Source organism: Myotis lucifugus, unplaced genomic scaffold (genome assembly GCF_000147115.1).
Source record: "Myotis lucifugus unplaced genomic scaffold, Myoluc2.0 scaffold_191, whole genome shotgun sequence".
NCBI classification, from domain to species: Eukaryota; Metazoa; Chordata; class Mammalia; order Chiroptera; family Vespertilionidae; genus Myotis; species Myotis lucifugus.
In genome coordinates, this window is record NW_005871239.1 from 691467 (window position 1) to 710516 (window position 19050).

A 19050-nucleotide genomic window follows, 5' to 3' on the forward strand; every position below is an offset into this window, starting at 1 on the left:
GGCAGTTGGACATACCCTGAGGGTCCCAGGATTGGAAGAGGGTGCAGGCTGGGCTGAGGGACACCCCCTCCATTAATGTGAGGGCTGCACCCTTCATTAAATCATGCACCCGGCCTTCTAGTTAATTTATAAGTACAAATAAGATGATTATCCTCTTCCTTTCTGTACTTTCCCCCACATTCTTCCCTTCCTCTATAGATCTGATAAAATTGCACATTAATATATGTTTAGTTCTTTGAGATATTTATTAGCTAAAGAGAAAGTTAAAATATACATATAAAATGAACAAATGTGTGTAATTAATGTAGATACAAAGGTTGGTAGATTCAAAAGCTCTTTAAGTGTTCATGTGTTTCATGTTAATGCTTTCACATAATTGTGACATTTGTAGATGTCAATATACCTTTTTAAGGTACAGGTTTTATAACTTTTAACATATACGTATATTGAAACCATGGCATTTTATACGTGATTTTTTTTCTTTCTTTTCTAGAGTGAGTCTTTGGTGGTTTGTGATGTTGCTGAAGATTTAGTGGAAAAACTGAGAAAGTTTCGTTTTCGCAAAGAAACAAACAATGCTGCCATTATAAGTAAGCTAAAAGTGATTGCTTCAGTTACATGGTATTAGTTTGTTTTTATCTTACAGCTACATTGAATAAACGGAACGTTTAAAAAGTAATTTAACTCGTCCTGTTTTAACCCTTCCCCTTTTAGATCAGATTGAAAAATAAGTAACAGCCCTAGCTGGTTAGGCTCAGTGGATAGAGCACCAGCCTGCGGACTGAAAGGTCTCAGGTTTGATTCCAGTCAAGGGCACATGCCAGGCTTGTGGACTCGGTCCCCGGTGTAGGGCATGCAGGAAGCAGCGATCAATGATTCTCTCTCATCATTGAGGTTTCTACCTCTCTCTCCCCCCCCTCCCTTCCTCTCTGAAAGCAATAAAAACATATTTCAAAAAAAAGTAACAGCTAATATCACAAAACAGAGGTGCAGTATTCTACTTCCCCCTCTGCTACCTACACAGTGTTGGAGATTATCTTCTTGGTCACTTGGTCATTTTTAGTGACCCATGCATCTCTTTTAACTTCTCAGGGGACTAAAAATAGCCTGGCCATTCATCCTCAAACAGAAACCTTTGCCTACATCTAAAATGGTAAATAAAGTTCAGCTTTGTGTTCAAAGTGATTTGCACCCTTATTTCAATTTTAGATGCAAACTCTAGTTTCATGCATTTGAGTTGAAGCTTTACTGACTTCGGACAATGGAAAGAATAATATGAATATTTCCTCTCCCACTGTATTCTGTATCTGATGTTATGCAGATTTCTTTTATATTCTTAGGTAATATTTAATCTGAGTAGTAATTTAGAAAGATGAAGGAAGGGGGTAAAATGTAAAAGTGTATAGACGATGTTTAACAGAGCTGCATCTGGCAGATGTGAATTAATGAGGTGGTGACAGTTTGTTCTAAAAAAAAAAAAAAAAGACCGTAGCCTTTTATGTAATGATGTTTACTTTGAATTTATATTAGTTCACACAAACACTCCATCCATGCTTTTGTTCCGGCCCTCCGGTCCAGTTTAAGAACCCATTGTGGCCCTCGAGTCAAAAAGTTTGCCCACCCCTGGTATAGATGATGTTTAACAGAGATGCATCTGGCAGATGTGAATTAATGAGGTGGTGACAGTTTGTTCTATTACGAATAAACACTACAACATAGAAATACAGACCTTAACACAGTGCCATCTTGCCACAGAAAGGTAAAGCTATTTGAGATCATACTGCATCTCACAGGATTTACTGTGAAATTAGTGCAAAACCAAAAATGACCAGCTTTTCAGAGTGGTAGGAAAGAACAGGTATAAATGATCTAAACACATTTTAACTTGGCATTGGATTATGTTACATATAATTGAATATAGATATCACTGTTATTTGTAAGTCACTTTCTTAGAATCCTGTACTCATATCGCGCCATGAAACCCTGACTCGAGAAGCTGGGAATCTGACGGTTGTTCCGTCCTGACTCCTGGCTTACTTTCTCCTTACGGTTCTAACCATGGTACATAGACCAGTCTCAGTCACAATCACCCTTTCAGACCTTTCCTTATTATATAGGAAGTTGCATTTGAGTTACAAAGTTCTCTGTATACATAGTAAATGTAAGGAGTTGACATAAAGTTCTAAATAAGCAAAGTAAGTGTGGGGAATTATGGGTAAAAACTTCTAACTATTGACTACTTGAAAAGCTAAGCTAGCTAATTGACCATGAACTAAAACTCAGAATGACTTTTCTTATGCTTGTGTTTCTTGATGTTTTAATTTTAGATTCCAAAAAAAGGGGCTGAGACTCTGGGGTTGGGTAGGTTAAGGTCACATTAGAATCACAGTTCACTCATACTATATTTTTATTTTAGTGAAGATTGATAAGGATAAACGCCTGGTGGTACTGGATGAAGAGCTTGAGGTTTGTTTAATCAACTAAATACAGTTTTATAGTTAAGCAATTATAGCCCAAAAGATGTTATATTAGTTACATGTACTTCTAAAATGAGTTCTACACCTTTAAATATATGCTTATTATGCATGAAAAACATGTGCTAATTATTGTGTAATTTAATCACCTTTAAAACAATGAATCAGTCTAACTAGTGGTAGAATTAGGGCTATATATCCAATAATTACTGAGTCAACTTTATAACTTGCTTCTAAATTGCTTGGCCGTATAACCTAAATATTTAGTTTGTCAAATTAAGTAATTTAGAGTGAAAAGAAATTAATTTTGGCCCTGGCCGAGTAGCTCAGTTGATTAGAGCGTCGTCCCCATAAGCCAAGGTTTCGGGTCTGATTCTGTCAGAGCACATACAAGAAACAACCAATGAATGCATAAATAAGTGGGACAACAAAATCAATCTCTCTCTCTTCTTCTCTCTCTCTTCCTTTCTCTCTCAAATCAATCAAAAATAAGAAATTAACTCCTTCCTACCCCCCTAATTCAGATATGTTGTTTCTCCTGAGAGGTTGGCTTATCTCACTGTTTTCTGACAATTGGAACATGAGCATAGACTACTGTGCCTCTCAGCCCAATGTTTAGTGAATAAACAACTAAACCGAGTGGGCTTTCTTTAGATTGAGGATTCAGGAACCTCAGCTTGTGTGCAACTTAATAAAATAAAATTTTATGTTGTGGTGTATGGTTAGGTATTTATACTTATTGGTAGAATGGGTACTTGGTATATATCTTAAGGATATAGGTAAAAAATTGTTTAAAAGTTGTTTTTCTCTATTATGCCAGGGCATTTCACCGGATGAACTTAAAGATGAACTACCTGAACGACAACCTCGATATCCTTTTCTTACTTCTTTAAAGAAATTTGTTTTCTTTAGTGGCCAGAATTTCATTTATGACGTTTAATTTTTCAACTTTTAGAAGACGTATTTTATAAAATTTTCTTCTACACCATGATCACAATCAAATTAAAATATATATGCACATATTGGACCAAGAAAAGTGAAAAGTTGGTATATATTAGTGGGATGAATTATTTTTTTTAATTCCATTTATTATGTATTTATAATAAAAATGAGAAAGAAAAAAATCCATATAAAATTCATACTTTTAATACATTTATTTTTGAGAGATTATATGATTTTATAACTTATCATGGGGCCTATTTATAAATTTGTGGAAAGATAATGAATAGTGAAAGTGTGGCCTAAATGGGTATGTTAGAAATTTACCACTCACTAGCTCCCCAGGTGTGTATTTCAGAACTTTGTTGGTAATTACTTGTCTCATAGAGCAGTAATTTTAGTTTCTTTAACTTGAGAAAAACCTTCATAGTCTATAGTTACAAATATCAACATGATGATGGAAGAGTTTCATATCCTCTGTGTTTTATTTTCTCAAGTCCTGTTGGTAAGTGAATTTTTTTAAATAGTGCATATTTGTTTCTGATCTAATATAAAACATTTTTTTTAATATTGGACAAATTGTATGCTTGTTTTAAAGAAGAAAAGTGTCGAGTAAACCTAAATTGAGTTGTGTGTGTGCACACGTGCACATGTAAATGTGTCCCTAGAAATAAGTTACTATAAACCATCATGTGTTAGAACTTAATTATTTTCCTTGAATAAAATCCTAGAAGTATCATTGTTAGGTTAGATCATACACACATTTTAAGGAATTTGAAATGTAATAACATTTTAAAATATCAAAAGTACATTTTCTCCTATATTTAAAATATTTTTATAAGTATGTGAATTTTGTGTGTAATAATGATATATATATTTATGTTTATCTTTAAAATGGTAGTTGCCCATAATCCTATATTAATAAAAGGCTAATATGCAAATCAACTGAACAGCTGAACGACCAGTTGACCAGTTGCTATGATGTGCACTAAACGCAGGAGCTGCCCCCTGGTGGTCAGTGCACTCCCACAGGGGAACGCTGCTCAGCCAGAAGCTGGGCTTATGGCTGGCAAGTGCAGCGGGGGTGGCAGGAGCCTCTTCCACCTCTGGGGCAGCACTAAGAATGTCTGACTGACGGCTTAGGGGAGTGGGCCTAAGCCGTCAGTCGGACATCCCCAGAGGGCTCCCGGACTGCGAGAGGGTGCAGGCTGGGCTGAGGGACCCAACCCGCCCCCGCCCCTCCCCCCCCCCACCCCCCCCGCACGATTTTCGTGCAGTGGGCCTCTAGTATGTCTATAATCTTGATAATAGTCCCAGAGTAGCTTACCTTGGATATTAAAATGGCTTGTTGGTATTTAAGGTATCTATCACCAGAAGTCTCACAAGTACCACGTTCAAGTCCACAGTAAAATCTCTCCTTGAACTCTTTTCTAAATTTTACTATTTATGTCATTTACTTAGCACTTAAAATACATTGTAGTATATTTTTAACTTAATATGTAATCAAACTAAATTTTCTTCAGGGCAGATCTCTCCCACTGACCCCTCACCATCCCAAAACCTTATCTGTGTTAGACATCAATAAAATTGAATTTGATATTTAAAGTCAAAATTAAGGAAGTGCTAACAAGTTTTTAAGTGTTTGCAAGGATTTAAAAGTCAAGATCTGCAGAGTTCTAGCCTCATTTATTTTTGCTGACCTAAAGCTTATTTATTTGTAATTTAGCTGTGTCTCTTTGTACAGTATGCAAGTAAGTCTCAGAATCACATTTAAACTGAAGTTTTTATAAACTCGAAAGAATAAGAAACCCTAAATGTGTCATTTTTAAAAAAGCAAATAATGAAAACCCATTGCTTTGTCAAAATCTAAGTCTTAATTCTACACAAATCTCTCCTTTCCAGGATGTAAGCCTGAACAACAAATGATGTATGCTGGGAGTAAGAATAAGCTAGTCCAAACAGCTGAACTAACCAAGGTGGGATTTATATTTACCTGCTAATTGAGACAGTATTTTCACTTAGAATACAGTAGTTCCCTTCTCTTCATCCACGGTTCCAGTTACCTGTGGTCAACCATAGTTCAAAAATTCCAGAATTAAACAATTTGTAAGTTTTAAATTGCACATGATTCTGAGTAGCATGATGAAATCTTTGTCCTGCCCGGCACATGAGTCATCCCTCTGTCTAGTGAACACAGTGTTAGTTGCCTGTTAGTCACTGAGTATGTGTCTCAGTTATGAGGTCACTGTCCAGGTATCATAGTGCTTGTGTTCAGGTAACCCTTATTTTACTTACTGATGGCCCCAAAGTACAAGGGTAATGATGCTGGAAATTCAGCTATGCCAAAGAGAAGCTGTAAAGTGCTTTCTTTAAGTGAAAAGGTATATGCATAGGAAAAAGCATAGTATATATAGGACTCCATGGTATCCGCAGTTTCAGGCAATCCATTGGGAGTCAGGTCATAACCTGAAGATAGGGGGGACTATACAGAGCCATAAAATAATCTGAAGAGTGAAGTATTTTTATGAAATTGAACATTATTTAGAACAGAGCAGCAAATTAGTTAAAGCTTTTTATTAGCTGAAAATAGAATGATAGAAATTTGAACCAGATGTGTGTTTTTGAATGGGAATTATAAGTTCATCAGAAGAAATCACATTAAAAATGTAGGCAGTTTTAGAAAAGCCACTGTAACTATTCAATCTATTGAGATTTCTTCATCTTCCATAATATAATTTCTAATAGATAAAAGTCAGCATTGAAACCTTACCATAGACTGAACGAACCAGATTCTATGCAGGAATTCATATGCAGTTAACTATATTGCTTCCAAATCTAAAGAATGCTTATTAGTAGCTTTATTAAGCTAGAACATTCTGTTCTATATGAGACACTTGTTTTAGGATTTATTATGTCCTCATTGTCTTATGGCAGTTTTGAAGGTTAGAGGTAAGAAGGGTACTTGCTCTTACACTTGTAACTTCCACATATTAGTTTGAGTTGAAAAAGTAGTTTATACATTTTAGATTTTGAAATAGAATATTACAACATTGAGATAGTATTAAATAATATTTCCTTTCAGGTTTTTTAAAAAGAATTTTACTGATTTTTAGAGAGAGGAAGAGAGAAGGAGAGAGAAACTGATGAGAAAGCGAAATATCCATTGGCTGTTCCCAACCCCCTCATGAGCACACACACACCCTCACTGGGGATGGAACTGGGACCTGAAACCTGGGCATGTGCCCTGACCAGAAATCAAACCAACAACCCCCTGGTGCACAGAACCATACCCAGCCAATTGAGCCACACTGGCCAGGGTGTTGTTTGTTTTTAAATGTTTTTATTGATTTTAGAGAGAAAGGAAGGGGGAGAGAGGAAAAAAAAATTGATGTGAGAGAGAAACATATCAGTTGCCTCCTGCACACACCCTGACTGGAGGATCGTACCCACAATCTGGGTATGTGCCCTGAACAGGAATTGAACTGGTGACCTCTTGATGCTCAACCAACTGAGCCACACCCCCAGGGCTCAGGTTATATTTTAAGGACAGCATCAGTGTTTTCTCGTTGGGTGCTTAATCATCAATCCAGGGAATGTCTTTAAGTGCGTTCCACTTTTTCCCTTTAGCCCATATATGCTTGCCATTGGTACCACCAATATACCAGGTATAGACACTACCTTTCCTCATTTGTACCATAGGAATTCCGTGGAGTTGCTGTAGGAGCTTGGGTGGTTAAGAAGGAGCTCTGTTAATAGCCTCAAGTCTATTCTAATCCTGGGTGTGACCTAAAGTGCTGAATTAAGGCATTGCAATTTACAAATTACTTTTACAAATAATCCCTTTGAATCCTCACCACAGCCTTGTGAGGTTGATGGTGCTATTCCTGTTCTGTAGATGGGAAAACAGGTTCAGAGGATGAATGACTTGTCCAGGGTTGCTTAATAATAAATGACAGAACTAGGACTCAAACCCACATCTGGCCTCAAATCCCATTCTCTCTGCTGTATTTACATTTTCTCTCTATAGCCATTACACTTTCTGGGCCTGTGTGTATGCAGATTCTTGCTGGAGATTTGTGGCCAGTCCATCTTTATCAATGCAATCTAAGCCATTTCCTCCAATTATGGAGGACTAGCATATGTTCTTTTATTTAGCTCCTAACCAGACTGATTTATTTGGGTTGTCTCTTTTAGTGGGTAGGATTTACAGAATTGCTCACTTGTAAGAGAGTTTTGGTTTTATGCCATCTTAATTGCTAAACTTTGGTAACTGAGTACTTAGTATTTAAAAAAAGTAAAGCACCTCCCAGATGGAATATCTAATTTATACAGATTAAGTCATGATCAATATCAAAGGAAGGAGAACCTGGTATTTAATGTGTTTGATTTTTTTTTTTTTTGAGAGTATCAGCATATAACCTAAGTTGTTGTTGTTGTTTTTTAAGGTATTTGAAATAAGAAATACTGAAGACCTAACTGAAGAATGGTTACGTGAGAAACTTGGATTTTTCCATTAATGTGAAGTTCTGTTTCTAAAGTATTTATGTATTAACCTGACCATACTGGAGCCAGACATAAATACTTATTTATGCCTAAAATGCACTGTTACTTACAGTTTGTTTCCTGCAGTAAAGAAAAATTCCTCATTTGTTCAAAGTTTGAGCAAAGAGGAAATCATCTTCATAGTAATGAAATTTTGTAAAATGTTTCCCTATATTTGTAATTGTTAGATGGACTACTCTCCAGGGACCTTTTGCACTCTTGTGACCAATTTCTATAACTTACGGTTCAGAATTTGTTACTATTTGCAGACACCATCGGAAATTGGGTATTGTGATAGACAGCAGTTGCCTCCTTTTGACAAATACTGGATATTAGCAGTTTATCTACTGGAAAATATGCTATTGGAAAATAGCATATTATCTCTTGTCAAAAAGTTGAAATTAATTTGGGGTAAAAGACTTGAGTGACCCAATTTTGAGCCATGAGTAATAATTTACTATAGTGTAACCTGCATTACAGCTACATTTTTCATTAATTCTATCCCTTCTTTGATTTCCTTTCTCCTTTTTAATCAAGTCCAGAAACTTTGTTTATCAATCACTCATTCTTAAGGTCTGGGAGTTAGATTTTATAATAATTTTGTCTATTCTTATGGAAAATAACATCTTAGGAATTGATGGGTTGTAACTAATCAAGGGCTTCATTCTTGGTTGTGTCCTTTCTAGAGAGTTTGAATCTAGATTAATAACATCTTATTTACAAAGCATCTCAATGTTGTCCTGTGAAAACTAGTTATTTTAAATTGGTTAGTACTGTGCCTTTGATTTGTTAGCTTTAAAGTTAGTTTAAGACTTTTACACTGCCAGTATTCTGGATTTGGTGAAATTAATACTTTTGTAAAGGGTCCAAGTAAAACAATTTTCTAATGTGTGTATCTGAAATTTGTAAAAGATCAACTTCATATTTTTAAATTGAAATTCCAACTGTCCACTTGCATTGATGAATATATGGCAGTTGAGAGTAATAAATTTGGGCATATTTGTGATTAATTTTGTGCCATTGAAAAGACTTACTTGTCTTAAAACCTTGGCCATAACATTAGCACATCAATAGAAATTGCATTTTATATCCTAAATTTCAGAAAATATTCTAAATTGGACACCTGTCTTGTTAGATGATGGCATCCTTGGCATAGAGCAAGAATTCTAATATATAGTGTGCTTTAAAAATGTAAAAGCAAATAAGCAACTGTTTAACATTAATTTGATAAAAGGTTTTGAGACTAAAGACTAACCAAATTTGGTGAGTGAATTCTTATATTAAGAATATTTTAGTCATTTTAAAACTAGCAAAGGCATTTTTTATGTTGGCATATTTTCCACTCATATGTTCTTTGCATTTTTTGTTTTGAGGTTTCTGTGCCAACTTTAACAAAGAGGCAAAGATAGTTGGAATTTTCATAATATTGAATAGAGCATCTTCTGTTCCCAACACTGTTTGGCTTCACTAATCTAGAAATAGGAAGCAATAGGAAGTTAGTTGGAAATGAGGAAGTACTAGAGTGGGTATTTGTTGTGGTTAATGAATGAGAAGGATTTTTTATTCCAATTTCCAGGGAGAGAACATTACCCAGGAATTTTAAGAATTCTTTAAACAGCTATTTTGATATTGGAGAATAACGCTTATAATTCTGCAGAAATGCAAATGTAATCCAAGTGAATTTAATGTAATCCAAGAGTGTTTTTAATATGTTGAATGAAAGAAATTAGATTTGTTTCATCTGTTTCTCAGCAATAAGAGAAACTAGTGCTGCAAGAATGTATTTTTCAATTCAGTTCCTTATTTTGTCTTGCTCACTTTAGTTTTGAAAGTCCTCATCATGTCAGATAATATTGACCTCCATGTGCAGAACTCTTAGTTCTCCTGTTTTCTAAAAGGGGCAAAGAACTGTGATAAACCATGTTATTTTGAGCTTGTCTGCTTCTTATCAATAACATGTATTTGCAAGACAATAGATCAAGGTTAGGGGATCAGTAGAACATTTTTTACTCGCTCTGTCCTGTAGGGAGATTGACAAATCCCATGCTCTAGAATGTTCTCAGATGTTTATATACATTTCTCTTCCATCTAACCAAATTTTGCATTGTTCTTTACAAGTACATTTCTTATTTGATCTCTTTTTCTGCCCTCTCTCAAATAGTAACTCCAGATCTCATAAGTCCAGTTTTTACATTCCATAACTTTCTGGTACAGCCATTCCCATCAGCCTTAAATCTTAATCTTTCCTTTTTGGTAGCAGTTTTTTTTTCCCCTTGGAACCTCCTGCATGGTCTTCTAAATTAGCATCAGTTTTGAAATTGTTGGCCTTGCGTATGTCCTGCTTAGCATCTAATGTTGTCAAAATAGAACCAGCTAGTAATTATAGCACATTTTTAGTATGGCTTTTGTGGCAACAGAACTGACATGAAGAAAACTGTTCTCAGGTTACTATGCTGAAATTCCAAAACACCAGAGTTTTGATAGTAATCAGTTTGTTCTGGTACTGAAGCAGTTATGTTAGGAAAAAAAGTTGGTTGACTGACTGTGTTTGTTTAATTGACTTCTAAAATAAGTGTTCAAATTGTCTGTTTCTAAAAAGTTTACTAAATAGTGCAATTAAACATACTCTTGTTTAAGAGGGTATTGCTAAATTTTTTATCTTCATTACTAAATAATCTTTGTAGCATAATGTCTGTCAGCACTTTTCTCTCCCTTTTTACCTCCTATTTTCAGAAGTCAAACGTAGCCATAAATTGTATCCTGGTCTGACACTTTAACTAAAAATTTCCTGTTAGAGGAGTTTATTGCCAAATTAAATTTGGCTGTCTTTCTACCCTACCCATATAGCTAGTAATGAAGGTATACTTAAAAAAAATGTTTGGACTACTTTAAAACCTGAGCAGTCATTAATCCATAATGTGGACTGGTGGTGAATAGATATTTTCATAAGGGTTTAAATGCTGATATTTCTTGGAAGCAGAGAGTAACTCATATTTTATCAATTCAGATATTCTTAGTATGGTTGCTTTCCCTATTTGTTCAAAGACTGATAATACTGGAATCTATAGAATTTGAGCCTTTAATACTTATGTGAAGACATGTCTCACACATTTCTGGACAAATCTTATTTTGTATTTCTGGAAGAATGTAAACCTTAGACCACTTAAAACCAGTGGTCCCAAGTTGAAATTTGTTTCCTCTTATGCCATTTGACATTTCAAATCAGTAATCATGTTCCTGTAATATTTAAAACAACTACATTATGATTATGATGGAAACTGTTTTCTTGCTTGTTTGGAATATAGTTCGTATACATATAATTACTTGAATATTATTTGAGATCACTAACATGCCAGGGCGGTTCCCGCTGACTTTGATGGTCCAATATAAATCTCATTCAGGAGGCTTGAAACAGTAATGGTTTAGTCTTGTGAATTTTAACAGTTCTCTGTCATCGTTTAACAAAATCAAGAACTGGCACAGCTTCTTAAGCTGTGGTTTCAGTCTCTGCTAGTTCATATTGCATGTTTATTTTGGACAGTCTTCTGTTAAGCATGGTGCTTGTACTGGTTTAAATAAAATGTTAACATGAAAGGACTTCTAGCTTTTCATTTTTTACTCGCCTCCTCTTCCCTTTGCAGTTACTGTTACCTGCCTGGCGCAGTTATGGCATTTGTGTGAGCCACACAGATATAGCAGTTTATTCTGAAAACCTGAGAGGGGAAAATAAATGGGAATCACTTGGCAGTATAGGATTGAGAGAGGGAAAACGTAATCTATATATATAAAAGCCTAAGCAATGAATGACCGGTCAACATGATGCACACTGACCATGAGGGGGCAAACGCTCAATGCAGGAGCTGCCCCCAGGTGGTCAGTGTGCTCCCACAGCTAACCTCCCATGGTCCCTCCCCCTAGCCGGCGCCCCGCCCCCCCCACCCATCGCCCCGATTGCTGGCCAGGCCGAGGGACCCCGCCTGTGCACAAATTTGTGCACTGGGCCTCTAGTGAGATTATAAACTTTTCTAAAACTTGGTCTGATACTAAAATTATTTCTTTGTAGCAGCTGAGGAGTTTATTTCAAATGATGAACTTTGGCTTTCAAAGGGAAAATTAGATGTTGGAGGCACTGTGTACGTCCTAAAAAATCAAAATAAAGTTTCTTTTATTGAGTATAGTTTATCACTGTTTATTAACCATTCATTGAAAACCCGTCCTGCCTTTATGATATATTATTCTACCTGGTATGTGTTTCATAGGTATCTATTGAATGAATAAAACTCACCAGTACTTACATATACATCTTTTGATTGAATATGTGGTAGTACTCACAGTATATTTATGGTTGTGAAAGGAGTGGTTTATGCCTTACCATCTTTGAGAATCTCACTAGGAGATTTGGCCACAGGGAAACGTGTCTTCCTTATTTTTCAAATTCGGCTACTTGGCCAGCCCCTAATTTTTTTCACCTTCCTTGTCTTTTGGCCCTTTTCACTTTTCAGCAGCAAAGCACATTTGTGACCACTAACCTCATAGCATGGACCCACTCTCATTTGCATAAGGGCACGCCCTGAGTGGAAATGGTATCCTAGTACAGTATATTTTTAGTTATGTTGGGGAGCCAATTAGATTAAGATCTAACTGCTGAGCATCAGGGAGGTTTCACACAGTTCTCTAATCTTTACTCGACATCTGCTCATAGGCTACATGAAAGCTCCCTACTGAGGTAACCCTCTTAACCCTCTTTTCTAATTAGAGGAGAGAAAAGGCTGAATGCCAGGGTTGCATCCAGAAGCCACCCTGTAGTGCCCAGACTGTGAGTGAGAGAGAGAAGAGTGTGTGCGTGTGTGTGACTTCTAGTCTCTGTTACCTACACAGCTAAGTATAGATTCTCTTACCCTGGAATGTGAGGTCCTCCATATTTTGGCCAATTCCTTACCTGTAATGCAGAAGCCAAGCCCAAACAGGCCACAGCCCTTTGTTAGGTAGAAATGCCCCAGCCACTGCTTGCTGAAGGGGCAAGTCTTTAGGCAGCTGTTATTTGTCCCAAATGGATGTGCTTTCCTGTCCTCAACCCTCTCCCCACCCTTAATACACACATGATTGCTCGCTTCCAGCTCTGCCTGTTAAACCCAAGGGCAGCCTGCCTGTATGATGTTGTCTGACTGGTACCAGAAATGAGCTGGGCTAGTCTGTAACTATAAAGTACCTTCAATTCCTGACTCTGGGGAGATGATCTCATTCTCTTGAATGAGGCAGTTAGCAGTGGGAGCTGAACTTGGAAGAATGCCATTAGATGGAGCCGAGGCCAAGTGCAGCCTACGGAGCAGAGGGAGGATGCTGCCAGCTGGACACTATAGCATGAAGCAGGCAAGCAGAGATGGCTGAACCGTGAGCCCACACTGAAGAGACACTCCGCCTGTTAGGTTCCTAGTGCCTGCTTGGGTCCAGGGCCACTCTTCAGAGTCCCATCTTTCTGAGGCCTAGAGGGTCAGTTCTTTCTGGGTAACTACATGTCTCTCGTTACCAGAAACCCTCCATTCCTTAAGTTGATACATATGGACATATCTGTTAACATGCATACAAAAGTACCTAAGTAGTGCTACCTCTGGTTTCATCTGCCACTATTCCTACATTTACACTAACTCCAGCCTAACTGAACCACCTTTTGCACAAACATGCCCTGGGCTCATTCCCATGCTGCTGCAGCCTGCCAAAACCAAGCTCCAAAAATCATCTCCAGTGCCATTGAAACCAGGAAGTCTGTTGGACTAAGTATAGTACTTTCTTCAAAAACCCACAAACTTTTATTAAAGAACTAATATCAGAGAAGAACTAGGAATTATAAATAAGCAAAGGGAAGAAAAATTGTACCACCCCAAGAAATTCATTTTGATATTTTTGGTTATCTCCGTGTGTCTGGAGAAATTCTTGGGCCCTGCCATTTTTCTGGTCTCTCTTAAGAATTATGGAATCACGTTCATTTTTTCAGGTAATAAGAATTCCAGTCTAGTTGAATGTCAAAAACTTCAGCATCTTATTTTCTTTAAAGCTCCCTCCCTCCACCCCTCTTCCCCCCACTTCACCTCCTTCAAGTATGCTGTAGGCTGGGGAAACCCTCTATGGGGAGAGGTGTTTCTGTGCTTGATTGCTCTGCCTTGCTCCAGTAGGGAGGCCAAAGGAGGCACAATGTAAGGGAGCAGAAAAAGACGGACTAACCTGGAGTGGGTGCCCTCAGGGGTGTGGCCAGTGTTAAATGCCAACTCTTTCCCCCATGGAGAACTTTGGTGAGTTCCTTGCCCAGTCCCCCCTCAGGGGACTTGGCTACAGATCCCTTTACTTGGGCCATTGCTCCTCTGGCTAATAGCTTTACAACTACCCCTCCCAGCTCTTGGCTCTAGTAGTCAGCTCTATGTCATAGTCCCCTTGCTTCTCCAGGCTGGCGTCTTGAGCAGGGTCCGTGTCTGGCCCATAGGAAACATGCATTTTGCCTTGCTGCCATGGGGGAGGGTACATGTCGCTCTCTCTGCCATCAGGGTCAGCTCTCAGATCTGGGCCCTGCGTACCTCTCTGATCTCATTTTGCCGTATTCTCTTAGCCCGCGACACCTGAGCCAGGCTGGGCTTATTTCTGCTCCTCAACCACACAAGCTCAGGCCTTCTCACTAGCTGTAGCTTCCTCCTGGGAAGATTACCCACTTTCCCTCTCTCCCCATATTCTGGCTGGATCCATTCTGAAAGCTTAAATGTTGCCTGTCACAGAGGCTTTCTCTGATCATCTATCCTAAAGTAACAACATATTCACCATCATGTCACCTCTGTGTTAATTCTCTGCACAGTACTTACCACCATCTGATATTTTTCTAATTTATGTAACTGGTCTGATAAAGGACACTCAAATGGAATAGTCTAACAATTTTTGGTGGTTTTTAAAAAACTATCTCTCTTCTTTGTCAACCTCTCTTTTTTCCTCTGGTTAGAAAGCTTCCTTGATGTTATACTATTTTCATAATATTTCAGTTGCATGGTTGTTAAGAGTGCCTTTTCTGCTCATTTAAAATCTCATATTTGCTTCCAGCCTCTTCTCCCACTCAGCACATGCTAAACTTATAGCTCAAGGGAAGCAGGGTGTGGGATGGGTGTCTTGCTGTCTTGCACTGCCACTCTCCCCTACCCCCTGGTGTTGGGGAGGGAAGGAAGGAGACAGAAAAGATGTTAGCTTAAGTGACTGTGCGAGAGTCCACCATCAGCGTGGCTTTCATGGGTTCAAAGGCTTGGAGGAAGAGCTGATGCACAAATGATACACAAGACGAAATATTATTTTTAATACTGGGGAAACCAGAGGAAAACTCAACCATAGCAGTCAAGTTCTCTCCTGTTGCTCCTTTCCCAGCTGCTTTTATTAGCTAGAATACACAATTGCCTTTAGGAATGCAAACAGACATATCAATGGTAATGTTTAGTAAACAGTAAGATTGTCAGGTTTTGGGGGAGTTTGCATTAGGCCATTGAGTCAGCAGCAGGTAATAAAATGTAGATATTCACCCTGTGAATATCAAAAGGAGTCCTGGTCAGCCTCTGCCAGACTCCTCACATTTATATCAATTACTGTTGATCTTGGTCTCCAGCATGACTGCCCACAGAAAGTTGACTATATTCTCCTTGACCGATTTTACCTTTGCAGCTTGCACGTGCTGCTGGTAAGTAGGTTGCTATTCTTTCGCATGTTATTGCTTCTCTATTCAACACTGGCTCTGAGTACCAAGAGTAGGGCAGGGATTCAAATGGTTCTTTCCCAAAGGCCATCTTTTGGATCTTTGGATGGCTTTGTGAGGTGTCTTTAAGGTTTCTCTTTCTACAACTTTTGTTTTGCTTGATGATGTCCTCCCATTTTTGTTAGTTTTCAATTGCTATTTTTCCCCACATACCCTAACAGATTAGTCAAATGCCCAGCAATTTTTAAAAAACATGTTTTTATTGATTTTTAGAGAGAGGGGAATGAAGGAGAGAGGGAGAGAGAGAGAGAGAGAGAGAGAGAGAGAGAGAGGTCCAAGTGAGAGAGAAACATCGATCATCTGCCTCCTGCATGCACCTGACCGGGGACATGTGCCCTGACTGGAAATCCAACCAGAAACCTTTCGGCGCACAGGATGATGCTCAACCAACTGAACAGCACGGGCTAGGGCATTCCTTATATATTTTAAAAAGGTAATTGTATATGGTATGTGTCCAATTTTAGGAGTAATAAAATGTATACATTCTCCATTAAAAAAACTTCATAAATCTAATTAGTTTCATGATATTTTTCTGAGTGCATATGTTATGGTTTACTTAACAATTCCCTTATTGTTTGATATGTTGATGGTTTCCAAAACTATTGCTGGAGATATTTTTGTGCAAAATACTTTTTCTATGCTTTCGATTATTTTTCAAGAGTGTTATACTGAACTGGACTCCCAGCAGCTATGGACAAAGGAGCCTTGCCAACATTGAATACTTTTATTATTTAAAGTATTGCTTAACTTGATTACCAAAATGGCTATCTTTATTTTTAAGTTTGCTTTTCTTTGATTACTAGAGAATCTTGACTATTTTCTCACATGTTAGCCAACTACAACTGTAAATTGTATAATCCTATCCTTTGTCCAGTCATTGACTGGGGTGTTAGAATTTATTTTAGTGAGTTTTCAACCTACAGGGTGTCCCAAAAAATGTATACACACTTTAACAGCTGATAGCTCAATTTTAAAAATGAAATGTATTTTAATAAACACTGTATTAAAATGTATTTTAATATACATTTTTAGGGACACCCTATATTTATTAACCCCTTGCCATTTTTTTACTAGACATTTCAGCTTTCTTTTTATTTTGGTACTTCTTATGTTTTAAATTTTTTATTCATTTGCATAATTGGTCTGTTGATTGGATGGGTTTTGTGTGTGTGTATGTGTGTGTGTGTGTGTGTGTGTGTGTGATGTAACTCACTGATTTTTAGTTTAGAAAGTATATCCACGCCCAGAGATTTGTCAACTCTATATGTTCTCATCACTTTATGGCTATCCTTGGATTTACCTAATTATGTGACATAAAGTATTTAAATTATTTATGTACCTCAACAAAGATTTTAACATCACCAAAAATATTTTCCCCAATAATTTGGAATGCCTCCTTTAAAAAGTATTTAATTCTTATATAGAATTGTTTCTTTTTCTAGGGTATCTTAATACATTGATATGTTTGCCAATTTTGGTGCCTCAATCATAGTGATACTTTTTGCAGCACTATAAAATGTTTTCAAAACTCATAAGGCTAATTTCTTTTCACCTTTACTTTTTTCAAATATTGACTTATTATTTTCATGTATTTATTTTTTAAGGTGAACTTTAAAATAATTTTGTTCCAAATCTCATTGGGATTTAGGTTACAATTGTGGTAATATAAATTAATTTGGGAGCAAATGACATCTTTAAAAACTTCAATCAAGAAAAATCTTTTTTTAGGTCTCTTATTTTTCTCAGTAAATGGTATAATTTATTTTCATATTGGTAGCACACACTCCTTGTTGAAGTTTCTGGGTATTCATGTTAATCTGGCTTTAGTCATTGGATTAATTATGAGATTACTCATAATAATGGATTGACTGGCCCAGAGATGGCTGTACTGTTGAGCCTCATTGAGACTGGAATATGGCTTGGGACTTGGAAGCACCCAGCTCTAGCTCTATGGACAGTTTTCTAGTTTTCATATCAAAAGCAGAAGTTTGTTGATCTTTTGCTACTAGGATATTAAAGCATCTCGCTGCCTAGTTCCATGTTTCTGCGGTTGAACCACCTAGCCATTTACTTGTTAATCTTTTCTCATTCTCACTGCTTTGGCTTACTCAACACCAATTTGACTTCCCTTCACCCACGGCCCATCTTGGCCCTTCCTGCCTCACAGCCACTCTCACATTATAAATTCAGATTCAGTTCCCTTTACAATCCTTTAGGCCTCTGGGTGGTAATGGCTCCTGGCTTTGCTGGCTGCAGAGTACCACATCTTCCCTTGTTAGTTTCCTTCAGCCCTGCCCACACCATTGCACACAGTCCAGAGCACTGCAGTGTGGTACATGGCTGGACTGGCACCTGCCCCAGGTCTGGCCTGGCCAGGACACGCCCAGCTTCCAAAGGTGAGAGTCCTGATAATGTTGGAGGTGAGAGATGGAATCTCATTACTGTTCTTCTAGCCTGTGGCCCACTCTGAGAAACAGAATGGAGCTGCTAGTCCAATAGAACTGGAGGAAAATGGATTCTTTTCAAATTATAAACTTTTTACTTACAAGAAGTTACAAAATACTTCTTTTTTCTTTTTTTTTTGCCACGAGTGAAAACTTTATTGCTCCAAGCACTTTACATGAATGCCACCAACACCTCATTGGGGCAAATATACAAAAAGCACAATCATCTCAACTTGTCAATGAATCCACCGCACAGACGCTTCCCAGGCGGCACCCTCAGCAACACAGATGCATTTCAGTGGCAGCAGCTGCATTTGCTTGAGCTTCCTCTGCAGATGCAGCCCTGGGCACACTTGGCACAGCCCCGGGGGGCAGGGGGGTGGAGGAGCAGGAGCAGCGGCTTTTTCAACATGTTTCACGGTTGCAAGTTGTGCATTTGCAGTCATCTCTATGGATGCATATTCCTCCAGACAAGCAGGAGCATTGCCTGGGGTTCATGGTCCCCGTGTCTGAGAGGGGCTGTCTGTGCTGGAGAAGGGAGGCTCTACAGAATGTCTCTAATAACACTATATAAAAAATTAAAAGTGTATAATTGAAAGGTTAAGCACAAAGGAGTGTAAAATTCAAAGGTTAACAAATGATAAAAAAGATGCCCATGCGCTCGTTTTTCCAGCCTGATTACCACATATAGAAGCCCTGGGAATGGTGGTCAGCACTAGCTGAAAGCTCCTCAAATGCTCCAGGACTTGCAGATTATCTGCAAAAATGTGCTGCTTTTTTCCATGTTTTCCCAAGCCAGTGCAGTTACTAGACTTCCAATGTCAGCTCTCTGATGTTTCAGGGTCTAATGAGGTTGGCGTAAATTGACATGAACAGC

At 37.9% G+C, this 19050-nt stretch overlaps 1 protein-coding gene and 1 pseudogene across 2 annotated transcripts in view; one reads left to right on the plus strand and one right to left on the minus strand.

Annotated features, from left to right (window-relative positions):
* GMFB (glia maturation factor beta) overlaps window positions 1-11552 on the plus strand; it is a 17113-nt gene extending 5561 nt beyond the window's left edge. Inside the window, exons 2-7 of one of the 2 annotated variants that reach the window (XM_006096956.3) lie at window positions 494-590; window positions 2417-2466; window positions 3295-3344; window positions 3833-3918; window positions 5316-5389; window positions 7859-11552. In XM_006096956.3, coding sequence (XP_006097018.1) covers window positions 494-590; window positions 2417-2466; window positions 3295-3344; window positions 3833-3918; window positions 5316-5389; window positions 7859-7930 — 429 coding nt within the window. In that variant the 3' untranslated portion in view covers window positions 7931-11552. The remainder of the gene's footprint in view (window positions 1-493; window positions 591-2416; window positions 2467-3294; window positions 3345-3832; window positions 3919-5315; window positions 5390-7858) is intronic. The other variant, XM_006096957.3, reaches the window with a different exon arrangement.
* Window positions 11553-18468: 6916 nt separating this feature from the next.
* LOC111827608 lies at window positions 18469-18825 on the minus strand (annotated as a pseudogene).
* Between the last annotated feature and the right edge of the window lie 225 nt (window positions 18826-19050).